Source organism: Lathamus discolor, chromosome 16, assembly GCF_037157495.1.
Source record: "Lathamus discolor isolate bLatDis1 chromosome 16, bLatDis1.hap1, whole genome shotgun sequence".
Lineage (NCBI taxonomy): Eukaryota > Metazoa > Chordata > Aves > Psittaciformes > Psittacidae > Lathamus > Lathamus discolor.
The window spans coordinates 567,896-580,393 of NC_088899.1; the positions used below are offsets into that span (position 1 = coordinate 567,896).

At 41.4% G+C, this 12,498-nt stretch overlaps 1 protein-coding gene across 4 annotated transcripts in view; it reads right to left on the reverse strand.

Moving 5' to 3' along the window:
• Nucleotides 1-3,696: 3,696 nt before the first annotated feature.
• Nucleotides 3,697-12,498, reverse strand: part of LRRC38 (leucine rich repeat containing 38) — a 63,188-nt gene continuing 54,386 nt past the window's right edge. Inside the window, exons 2-4 of one of the 4 annotated variants that reach the window (XR_010616246.1) lie at nucleotides 7,904-7,971; nucleotides 5,176-5,424; nucleotides 3,697-3,842 (exon numbers count right to left, since the gene is read on the reverse strand). Coding sequence is in view for 2 of the 4 variants with exons in the window: in XM_065696242.1 (XP_065552314.1) it covers nucleotides 7,691-7,971 (281 nt within the window). In the remaining 2 variants the exon portion in view is untranslated. Of the gene's footprint in view, nucleotides 3,843-5,175; nucleotides 5,425-6,676; nucleotides 7,972-12,498 lie in introns of those variants that run through there. The other 3 variants (XM_065696242.1, XM_065696241.1, XR_010616252.1) reach the window with 3 other exon arrangements.

Below are 12,498 nucleotides of genomic sequence, written 5' to 3' on the forward strand. Positions count from 1 at the left end.
TCCTGTGTGACCATGGGTTTTAGAGAGAAACTGTGCTAAGCCTCGATTTCTGTGCCTGTAATACAGTGAAAGGGGTACGTAAAGTACTGTCTGCCAAAGCACGTGTACTGCTTACAACTCACATGTGTAATGCATACAAACTGCATCCCAGCAACACTGCAGGGATGAAAATGAGGTACAGTAATGACCCTGTATCTTAAAAACCTTTCCACATATGCCTATTAGATCAAAGGTCATCTAAAACCAAAACCAAGCAATTAGTCTAAAATTCCTATCATTGGTTATAACATTTGGAGAAGTAATAAATTAAACCAGCATGGCAGAGATGCTTATCCAACAGCTTAGTCTTGACAAAGTTATCCGTTTTTTGTTTTAATCAGATCAATCTTATGTGCAAGAAAATCCCTCTTTCACACACCATAGCAGTTAAACACCCCCATATCTAACACATTCAGTGTGTCATCTCTCTACCACTCAGCTGAGAGCAATAATGCTCAAGTTTGGTTCTTGTGTTCTGCAATACACAGCTCTGAAGTCTGCAGTAAGAGGGATGCAACAAAATAGGAAACATCTGACTTCTTTGCCCTCTGTGTTTTAGGAGGGCTCACCAAAAAATGTCTGCCTATCTCTCTGTAAGTGTACCACAAAGGAGATTCTACAAACCAGAGTGTTTTGTGTTGGAAGCATCTTAAAGCTCATCCAGTTCCAACCCTCTGCCATGCGCAGGGACACCTTCCATTAGATCAGGTTGCTCCAAGCCTCATCCAACCTGGCCTTGAACATGTCCAGGGATCCACAACTTCTTTGGGCAAATGACCCCGCACAAACCTGGCTAGTGTAACCACTACTCCCACCCCTGTGGCCCCTCTGAGGACAAACATACGTCTGTACTACCTGTTCTGACGAGCCCTTATTTTCCTCAGTGCAAAAGTTACTACTGTAGTTGATTGTGGTGCTCTCTGTAACCTGTCTTTCCATTCACACCAGGATAGGTTATGATCTTACTTGATTCTGGTTGGAGGAAATGAGTCACTATTTGTTCTGTAAGACTACAATGAGACACCTTGAAGCAAAAAATGGCTTTGAAGTGCCAGCTTACTTCATAGAGCAGATGGCTGGGCTAGGCTGAGGTTACAGGTGTTGATTATAAATCCATCTTCAAACTAGGACAGAGATGGACAATGATTACCAGATCAAGGGAATGTGCTTAGAATGGCAACTTCTGTGTTGCTGCCTGAGCTACACAAGACCGTAGTCAAGTTATGGTAAGTAGGGTCAGATCCTCCTTTCACAGAGCACAGCACAACAGCGCTGAATCCAGAAAGAATCTGGAAAATCTGGAGGGTCTCTCTTTGCACAGGGTCTGCGACCTACAAATAATGCCACCTGTAAACCTAAATAAAATTAGCATTCACCTCCCGATGCAGAAACCACAGAGAGTTATTTTCTTTCTCTCTGTATGAAAACGTAGAGAATAACCACACACATACACACAAGTGCAGTTTTCACTGTCCAGTATCTTCATTAGGTAAATGAGAATATCACAGTAGTAAAATTAATGGATTCCTACCAATCTTTACAAGATAAGGACCGGATAACAAATAATTTAGCAGTGAAATCTGAATTGAAGCCAACATCCAAATGCCATATTTATATGGAATCTTTTGAAGTTCACAGACCTGTTTTCCTATATTCAAGTGTACAGTTCATATTGTTAATAAGGACATCTCCATGCATTTGCCGAACTGACTAAAATGACCTTAAGGGATTTATTCTGGTCATTTCTTCCTCTGACCCAAACTCACATTTGAATCCAGATCTTCAAAGGATCAAGGGAGTAATACTTTAACCCACTGCAGATTGCAAACGTAATCTACTCTTGAGCAACAGCTTCTCAATTTGAGAAAAACTGATGGGCAAAAATAGGTTAGGATTGTTTGTCAAATACATTCACAGTCATTTCATTCCCTCTTAAATGCTATGAAGATCAAACTTGATTTCTACTGCAAAGTCTTTCAACACTTGCCCTAATTAAAGAGCAAAATCCCCACGCAGCAGCAGCAAGCTATGCCTTAGAACGTCAGTTAGCTGGACTGCATCACAGTTAGGTTTTAAGCAAAGGTCACAAAGCTGCTTTCCTGCTCAATTCTCCATTCCTTTTTGCTCATTCTTCCAGCTAGGGGAGTTTTTAAGGAGGTGTTCAACATCTGTAGCCTGGTCTTTGCTTAACTATTGGTGAGTAGCATCACCAGGATAAAAACAACAGGAAGAGTCAAAATGACCTCACATACTGAAACAACTGAAGCACATCTTGCTCCCACCATTGTCTGGAAGGATGTTTTTGACTTTCTCAGCTGAGCTGATGGAAGATTTTTCTACAGCCTACCGAGTGACATCTTCCATTCCAGATACAAATTAAAGCTTTTAAATAGGCAAATTGTGCTTTGGCTGGGAGTGGAAAACTTTAGGAATTGAACTGACATCAATTTCTGCTTGAAATACTGTACTGCTTCATACCTGGGTGCAAACTCACTGTCCTTGAGACTTCACCACAGCTGACAAACTGGTGAAAAAGCAGCTCTGAGATCAAAACAATGCTGCTTTAAAGCAGACTTGTCTCTGCTGAACAGCCCTGGCCCAAGCTGTTTCACTCCTCATTTGCTGCTTACCTCCCTGCAAACTTTTCACTTCCCACAAGACTAACAGTAGAAGCCTGCTCTCAAGTGTTTACTCGTGTGTTTTTTGACAACTCCCCAAAAAAGCACATTTGCTAAGCCAAAGTTACACAATTTCACATGGCTTCACAGAGCTCTGGGTGGGGTGTGGGAACTGACGGGAACTGGAAAGACACATCATAATTCAGGCATTCTGCTTTGCAACAGAAGGTCTCCTGTTGCTCTGTCAGCTTAAAAAGCAATAGTTTTTTTCCTGCTAACACTTTACATAGATGGATAGCTGGTCAACATAAATAAAAGTGTGTTTGTCCTAGTCTGCTGGTTGGTTCTTGCTGCTGGTGATTTGTATTGCTGTACACTGCAGAAACAGTACCAAACTGGGATTCTGTTGTCCTAGACACAGTCAAGATATGAAGATACAGCAACCAAGACACAATGGGAAAGATGGCAAGATGAGAGCAGGAATCTGATTAGAAAAACAAGTATCTTTATTACAAAACATCATCTATCCTTAGGTGATGTATCTGAGGTTCTGCCATACCTATTTTCTACACCTCTATGACAAGGTTGTTTTGCTCCAAGCTTAAACAAAATAAATTTTATCAATGTTAACCTTACTAAATGTTTAACCTTGTTAAGCATTTAACAAGGTTAAACATGAAGTGAGTGCTTCTGGTGGCTCATGCATATTACAGGCTGCTTGGCACTTGAAGTCCACGGCAGAGCTTACTCCCCAAGAAATTTAATTCCGTAACGTGTATTTCTGATTTCTTTTTGCAGAGAGTATGCAGGGATTCATCATTTCAGTATCACCACAAGGAATCACAAGGACTTACCTCCACAACAGAGCATCCCAGGTGCCACCAGAGGTCAGTAAATGAGGTTCTCATTCTCAGAGAGGAATGGTCAGATTTGGAAGATATCCAAACCGCTGCTCCTTTCTTTTGGGGGACATGAGCTGAACTTAGAAACACACCAACTAGCAGCCTTGGAGACAAAAGTAGTTTACTCACATAGCAGGTAGGCAGCTCATACTGATCAGGATAAGGTCCTGCATACAGTCGCTCTCGTGGGTTTGAAGCCAGCACAGAGGAATCTTCACTGGGGATGAAGGACTGTCTCAAGCTCAGCATCCCCATCAAGCTTCAGCTGTTCCACTGAGGCTGTCTACAGGGGTGATAGTGACAGCAAGCTCTAGTATTGTTATACACACAACCTTCACCCTACTGCACAAGCGTGCACACCCTATCCACATATATCGGTGATTGCACAGAGTTCTTTCCCCTGCTGAAAGACAAGACCATTTTTGATCACCTCTGTGTATGCCAGGCTAAATTTTCACTGTCAGTGTACACTGGCTCACTCTACTATACACCAGAGGCAGACAAGCAGTGCGCTCCTCTTTAGGAGCTTCCAGAACCATCCCTTCAAGGTACTTTCCCAATGCATTTTAATACTGCTCTAAAAACCGATCCATTAATATTTGCATCTGAGTAAGACCCACAGCAGGACTGAAGGTACCCCAAAAAGATGCTGGCTGTTGGATGAAATGCTGGGTTTGGACAGTGCCTTCAGGTGAGCTTCATTTTAATACTCTGTGGATTAAAGGAGGTTTTACTTAAACCAAAGCACACACTTCCAAAAAGCCAGACCCTATCTCAATTACACCATGCAGATTTGCTTTACTGCACAGTTTTTGGATCCTCATATATACCAAGCTCCAGCATTTCATCAAGGAGACGTATCTGCAGGCAATGTGACAGCTGCTTCCTGGCTCTTTGAGCCTGCAACATTTTATTTGGGTCATGCATAGTATCTTTCCTTCTCTTTGAAGCAGGTAAAATGTCTGCTCTTTTCTGACAGCAAGAGATACCACCACTGAGGTAAAGCCATGTTAGAAGGAAAACTGGAAATGAAGATAAACTTTCTGCTGCACATTTAGAATCACCTCCAGGCAGTGCCTCTCGAGCTAGCAATGTACTGCACAAGGAGCTAAATTCAGCTCTTACACTTGGCACCGCCGTAGCTTCACTAATCTAACGGGGGTTACCACAGACTGAGAAGGGAGCACTGGATCCCACCCACAGGAGCATCCTTGCATGGGAATGCTTCTCACATCCACAAAGCTGGAGATGGGATTACCTCCATGTTACTACCTTTGTGGAGGTAAAACTGCAGTAATAATGCAGCCTTTAGGCCACAGATTTCCTTTCAAAGTTTTGCAGGGATCATTATGCTGATCACTGGTTCTGGCAATGTCCCAACAGGAGAATGTTTTGCTCTGATGATTACATAAAATAAGAAAACTCCCAGTAAGAACTAAATCCAAGTTGTGTCTAGCTAGCAATGAGAATTATGCAAAATCAGTATTAATAGCAGGTAACTGCTGATGCTTGTGATGAACAAATATTGCTAACTGGATGAGTTCAATACTTATAAAATATACATTACTTAGTAGGGGAAAACATCATTAAAGTTTCTTATCTGGAAAAAAACATACATTGCAAAATCACTTTGATGTGATGGAATATCCAGAATGGCAGGTTCATAAGTAAAGCTTTACTAAGCCTTGCTCTTCAACTTGCACTGGATTATGTGGGTGTCAGCTTGGTCTGTTCCTTGCTGTTCTGAAGGGTGCTACGTTCCAAATATAATCAGGGCTTTCAGGGCTTTATGTTGGGTTGAACAAAAAGCTACAAACTACAAACAAATCTAGATCTTCATTTTGAGGCACCACGGTAGGATGAACCTGCAAGTAAGAGCAGAACCCAGTCAAAATAGTAGAGTTTGAGATGTGACCTCTCCAACATTACTCAGCCTTATGAAACAAAACCAAACCCACAAGTTTGTTACCAAAGGAAGGGTAGACACTTGCTGAAACATTCACTGACGTCTCACTGAAAAGTGTGGTAGGACAAATCATTTTACTAACTGATGACAGGTCTTGAGTTCGTAATAAAACTTACAGATGTGACCCAGTTTCTTGTTCCATGACTGGACAATTTGCATGGCTCTAAATATAAAATGTTGATAACATCTGTATTTGTTGCCAAGGCACACACTGCACAAATTGCACCAGGCAGCAAGTTGTGGATGTCCAACTGCACGGCAAAACCCCGCTTAGAAATGATGAATCAGGCACAGTTTTTCTCCTTTTTTTTTCATACCCAGGTACAAATAAACATGAAAGCCCATGTTGAAATTATAAATATATTTGTGTTATTTATAGTCATGGCACTACACAGTGAAAATCATGTCATTTCGTTCTTCTGGAGAGAATCAGAATAGAAGAAGACAGTATCGATTCAGAACATCCTCCCACTGCCCCACTTCATTCTGTTGCAATGTGTTTGGAGAAATAACAACCTTAACAACAGTAGCATTAAGTGGCATTGAATAAGCTGTACAGCTAACAGAAATAAACACTCTCGTCCTGGTTTTGACCTCAGCATGGTGCAAACTCCATTGCAAATGCAGTTGCCCAGTGGATTAACTTCATTGATGTCAGTGAAGTCACCTTGATATGAGATCAGATTAGACCTACTGTGTAATATTTGCTTCAGCCTAACGCATATAATCAATACACATTGCCCCAGTATAGTGTCCCCCCCCGCATATCTCAAAGCACTTGAGAAAGCAAAATAATTATGATCTTTGTTTTATAAGTAGTGGAACTGAGGCACAGGCAGATAGCGATTTGCTGGAGTTCTCCTACTTGATCATTGTAAGATGGAGACAAGACCCCAGAGCACCACATCCTGACCTTGTCCCTTAGCTACTGGGCTGTATTAACCCATAACACACAGTGTGATTAACTCCTGTCTGCCTGAACAATATGCACAACAGATAGAAGAGATCTGGAACTAAATGTCCATAAAAGACCATTCATATTAGCTGAGCAAGGCAATATTTTAACCAAAGAGTGTTTTAGCATTTACAGTGGTTAAACAGATGCTACTTTTTATCAGATCTAATTCTTTGATAACAGCATACAGTCCTTAGATCATTTACTACTATGTTAAGCCCTCACAGCTACTCTAGATATTTAAATACACAGAGCTTTAAAAAAATATTTCCATTACAAATATTTTAAAAATATACTTATCCTAAAAAGCTGTCCAGCACTATTCCAAAAATCTCGTGTAATAAATGTCTTGTTTTAAATTCTAACAAAAATATCTACCCTTATATAGAAGAGCTCAAGTTTTGACAAATCTATAATACAGTCAGAAACATCTTGGGCCAGATTCCACTCTTGTTTATACAGTTGCAAATTTGGATCATGGTGTTCATTTCAGTTGTGCTATTCTAGTATAATCAGGAGCCAAATATAGCCCTTGGTATTTTAAAATAACTAAATGGACTGAATACTGCAACAGTTATTTGTGCCTGGCATTACACGGAATGGAAATCCTTTACTTCATTGCATCTAAAAATGTGAAGAAATGTTAAATTCAGCATTTGTGCCATAACCAAAGAGGTGCCAGGCAGCTGCAGTGGATAACTCAGACACAGAATTGTGGGGTTTATAGAAAAAGTTTTTTATGGCTGAATGATGCCTGCAACTGCTGTCACTAAATGGAGGATGAATGCTTATAAAGAACATTTGTAGAGAGAAAATGCCAACCTTCCTCTAATGCTTTCTCTAACTCCAGGAATCCTTTTAATCACATTTTGTTACTTGTGTGAGCTTAAGAGAATCTCTCATTACTCATTACAGGAAGGACACTATTTTAATTGCTTACTTTTTTTCCAGCTGAAATGCCTCCATCTCACCTATCCTTTTCAAAGTGTGATTAGAGCACGCTATCAAGCCCTTACAGGGATCTGCATCTCACCGGAAGGACGAGGTGGAAGCTGAAAATTATTAGTCTTTTAAAACACTGGAGCTTTTTTTTTTTTTTTTAGCCTTTACTCCTTTTTTCCTCCAACCTTACATTTTAAATGCAGTGTTTGATTAAGGATCACAGAAATTGAGCCTCTCTCATTGCACCAGGTTACATACGTAAGAAAAGCTAACAGTCTTGGATGCAAGCTCCAACTCCATCCTCACCGTCTTCTTCATCATCATCGTCATCTTTACTGGGAGCACATCTTTGGAAGCAGTGTACTAGAGTTGCTAAGAAGAAGCTTGAGAGAATAGCAGCAATGGAGACTGCGACTCCAGAGAAGATGATGAAAAACAGGTCTGTCAATGACAAACTAAATTTGCATTCACTAAAGCTGACCTCAGATAATTCGTTCAGAAAGATTCTTCTGTTTTCTACAGGCAGGGAACACTGGATTTCATGGAGACCTGCAAAGAAGAGGAAAAGGGAAACAAATCAGTGGACTATTAGTGAAGTCCTCTGTTGCTCTGGTCAGAGACTGAATGACTGAAGAGAAGTTTTAGGGTTAATTCTAGGTTTCTGAATTTGTACAAAATTCAGGAAAATAGTGGAACAAAATCTGTCACTACCCAAAAGCCATTACACAGCCCCCTCAAGTGGGTAATTAAGTTAGTATTAAGTTAACTTTACCTTCAGTCTTCCAGCGGGTCAGGTGTGACCTAGGACCAGGATTATTGAGATAAAAAAAGCCAATATTGAACTCTGGATGCATCTAAATCTGAAGAGCTGGAAGCACTGCCCAGCTACTCCATCTGAACACAAATTCTGACTCCAAATCAGGGTAACAGGGATACTGAAGTTCCTTCCACACCACTTTTTTCCATGTAGTTCCAAAATTACAGTTGTATTTTTCTTCTGGTCAAAACAGAGGCTTATGTTCAATGGATGTTTGTCTGTCTATGACCTGCTTTCACCTTTTCTCTCTGCCTGTCATAAGGACATGCAGTCTGGCAGGTGTTATTCCTCCATGCGTTACTGAAGAATGCCTAGAGCTGGGTTCTTCATAGTGATAGCAAAGAAAAAAACCATTTTTAAAACCTGATGAGAATATACTTTGATACTGGGCAGTAAAAGCTTACAGTTCACTGCACAGAACCATCTCCCTCTTCATTCATAATGGGAAAATCAGGAGAGTGTGTTAAAAGGGCTAGAATGGAACAAATGATGACACAAATTAAATCTGTGTGGCTGTTGGCAAAATGGTTTTTATCTTGCTGCTAAGGATACGAATGCAAATGTAATGTTGTGCATTAATGCCAGGAGAATTGCTGCTGGTTTCCTTAATACATTTTCACTCTTTGCTAGTGATCACAGGAAGGATCCAAGCATCTGACTCTGCACTCCTGTGTGCACACAGGCTAGACGGTGTTTCCGTCACACGGCTCTACCATATAACCAATATGTCACTCAATAAGGAATATGTGGCAATAAGAGTTCCTCTCCTTTCGTGAATCTCATATTTCTTGTGGCTGAACAGCTATGGCATACGATATTTTATTATTAAACCCAGGCTCCTAGAGTTAGTGGTGCAAACGGGTCCAGCTCAGCTGTTAGACTGATTTGAGAGGGAGTTTTAGCTAAGTCTGCTATGGATCCAATTACTTCCTTGACATTTTAATGATGATTGTACTAAATTTTAACCCCTAAAAGCCAACCCGTATCTGTCGTATTTGCCTAAAGTTCTGTTGCCTTTGGTCTTTTTCATGCTCCTCTTGCTGACAATGTAATAAAAGCTACCAGCAGAACAGGACAAGTCAGCATGCCCAAGGTTTCTTCTAGGCAAACTGCCACCTGAATACAGGCTACATTTTCCCTGCTGAGCCTGGAGTGCACTGGTGATGTACACCAGATGATGAGGCAACTTGCTCTGCACATCTGTGAAACCTCCTACCTATGCAACAGGCCTGGAAGGTAAAGAAGCCACATTGTTTCCAACATCCTCTGAGACACTTGGAGACCCAGAAGCTGCAGTATTCATATATAGTGTGTCTTGTATACAAGCTGACTTACAGGAGCACTTGAGCGTGCCTTTGACTGCACAGATGCCTAGGATACTATTGCATTCTCTAGCTTGTGATAGAGCTCTTTGCACAAACCTTTCTACTGAAAGAAGAGAGAGTTGTTCACCAAGTCTGTATTTTCTTCTCATCGAGACTTGAGAATAGCAACCTTTGGGTTAATGGGAGGAACAAGCAAAAGGGGACACAAATGGATATCCTTCCCTGTTCAAAACCATGAGGTCCATGGGAGGAGTGAAAAAACATGGGCTGGAATTCCAAGCCCTGTGTCTTTTTAATCAGAGTTTAAAAAGCAAACAGTTTCAATAAATCAACATGATGTTGATAGTAATCAAAGCAGTTACTGCTGTTGTATAGAAACAGCAAGAAAATGAATGTAACATACTGCAAATTCATTCAAAGAGGAAGTTCCTTGCTAACAGAAGAGAACATTGCAGTATTTTGGCAGAAAATCACGGTCCAATTGAATATGAGACCTGAAAAAATCCCATTTCTCTTGTAGCAAGCACAAGAAAAACCAAGATTTTCTAAACTTTCTATTTCAGACCAAATCAGAAGAAATTCTCTGATGTTCTCACATGCCCCCTTTAAATGTGACCCCTGTGTTGGAGGGGCCTTGATGAGCTGGAGTATCAGACCTAAGATTCCATAAGGAAGTAGAAAAAGGATGTACTATAGATGAGGAAAAAGACTCCAAAAGATAACTCCTGTTCTAAGTAGTTCTACAGACTACAGCCGTTACTCTAGAAATATCTTAGCATGGTAGTATTTGCCCAGGATCCCAGAGACAGAAAACTAAGAGCTCACTTATTCTTTACTATTACTATCAGCAGCTTTGCTACAGATCAAAACTGAGCCTGCAGACCGTGAGCTCTATTCCTGTTCCTCAGATGCTTTCACCTAACATCACAACACACAGAATAAAGAATAGAACCTACAATAGGCAGGTGCAATTGGGCAAAGAAGAGATTCAGAGCGGCCCTGCAGAGAAGGACTTGGGGGTGCTGGTCAATGAGAAAATGAACATGAGCCGGATGCAGTGTCCACTCACAGCCCAGAAAGCCAACCGTATCCTGGGCTGCATCAAAAGAAGCGTGACCAGCAGGTCGAAAGAGGTGATCCTGCCCCTCTACTCTGCTCTTGTGAGACCTCACCTGGAGCATTGTCTGCAGTTCTGGTGTCCTCAACATAAAAAGGACATGGAACTGCTGGAACAAGTCCAGAGGAGGCCACGAGGATGATCAGGGGACTGGAGCACCTCCTGTATGAAGACAGGCTGAGGAAGTTGTGGCTGTTCAGCCTGGAGAAGAGAAGGCTGCGTGGGGACCTCATAGCAGCCTTCCAGTACCTGAAGGGGGCCTATAGGGATGCTGGGGAGGGACTCTTTGTCAGGGACTGTAGTGACAGGACAAGGGGTAACGGGTTAAAACTTAAACAGGGGAAGTTTAGATTGGATATAAGGAGGAAATTCTTTCCTGTTAGAGTGGTGAGACACTGGAACCGGTTGCCCAGGGAGGTTGTGAGTGCTCCATCCCTGGTGGTGTTCAAGGCCAGGTTGGATGAAGCCTTGGGTGGGATGGTTTAGTGTGAGGTGTCCCTGCCCATGGCAGGGGAGTTGGAACTAGATGATCTTGAGGTCCCTTCCAACCCTAACTATTCTATGATTCTATAATAGATCAAGAGTATTTCTAGTTAGGTGCTGGGATGATTTTGAGTCTGATTATACAATAATGAGAAATAAAAAAGCTCTTCCCCATGTAGCCAGGGGTAGTGGAATGTAGGTCATGTTCTCAAACCAAATAGATTAGATGGGAATTTCTTACTTGCTTTACCCTGTGACACTCCAGTGTGTTAGCTTAGACTTAAGTTTTTATAGAATTCTCATGTCATGGAGAGTAATAGATGCCACTGGGCAAAATATACCACCATGAACCAGGGGCAGTGCAGAGGCCTTGCTAGATCCCAGCTCTAGTTTCAGCCAACCTGTGCTTGCACCATCATTTTCAACAAGACAGGAAAGAACTGACCTCTATCCACAGAGAAGGCAGTCAGCTAAAATTGTGCTGGAAGCAACCTAGGAGGACTGTAGAGCTCGGTGGAAGCACACTGCAGGGACTGAGGGAGGAAGAAACATCCTGCTCAGTGAATGTTTCCCTTTGCTGTGTCTCCATGCTACTTCAAACCCCAATGCAGTTAACAGTAGCATTTCTTTCCACTCCAAAGAGGATTTGGAACAGGCTGTTCATTTGTAACAATAGTAAGACTAGCAGCCCTATCTCTGGTGGCACAAGGAATTTCTTCTCTCAAAGCTAAAGCAGTGATTATTGCACCAGAGCTCCTAACTGCTTATGTGAAAATGTCATCAAGAAGTCATCTTAAGGCATGTCTGCTTAAAAAGACTTAAAAACAATAAATACCATTTCATCTACTTCCTTCCACATCAATACATGACTTTTCATTATTTAAATGTAGGTTGTCCTTATGACATGAGGATCCAGTGTGAATGGAGAACTGATGTTCTGTACTCCACCTGTGCAATAGATTCAGTTTTGTTCTTTGCTCGGGCAGGACACAATCCCAGGTCATCATACACCCTCTGCACAAACAGAAGAACAGCTTCTATAAAGTGATCAGTATTCATTATAAAGTGTGGGTTTTTTTCCCTCTGGGTGATTCTGCTGCATACAGACTGGCTCAATCAGATTATCTGTCCACACACACAAGACTTCCAAAGGATGGGAGAGTGCCATTTAACCTCAGTGCTCCACTTTTACACACTTTAGCCACAGGAATGCTGTTTTTTTCATATATCTTCTTTGGTTTTTTTTTCCTCTTTGTTTGATTTGCTTTTCTTTTTCTGTGGAACCTGTTCAATATAATCATTCAAAAAAACCAGCCAAGCTTCTTGAAACGGTA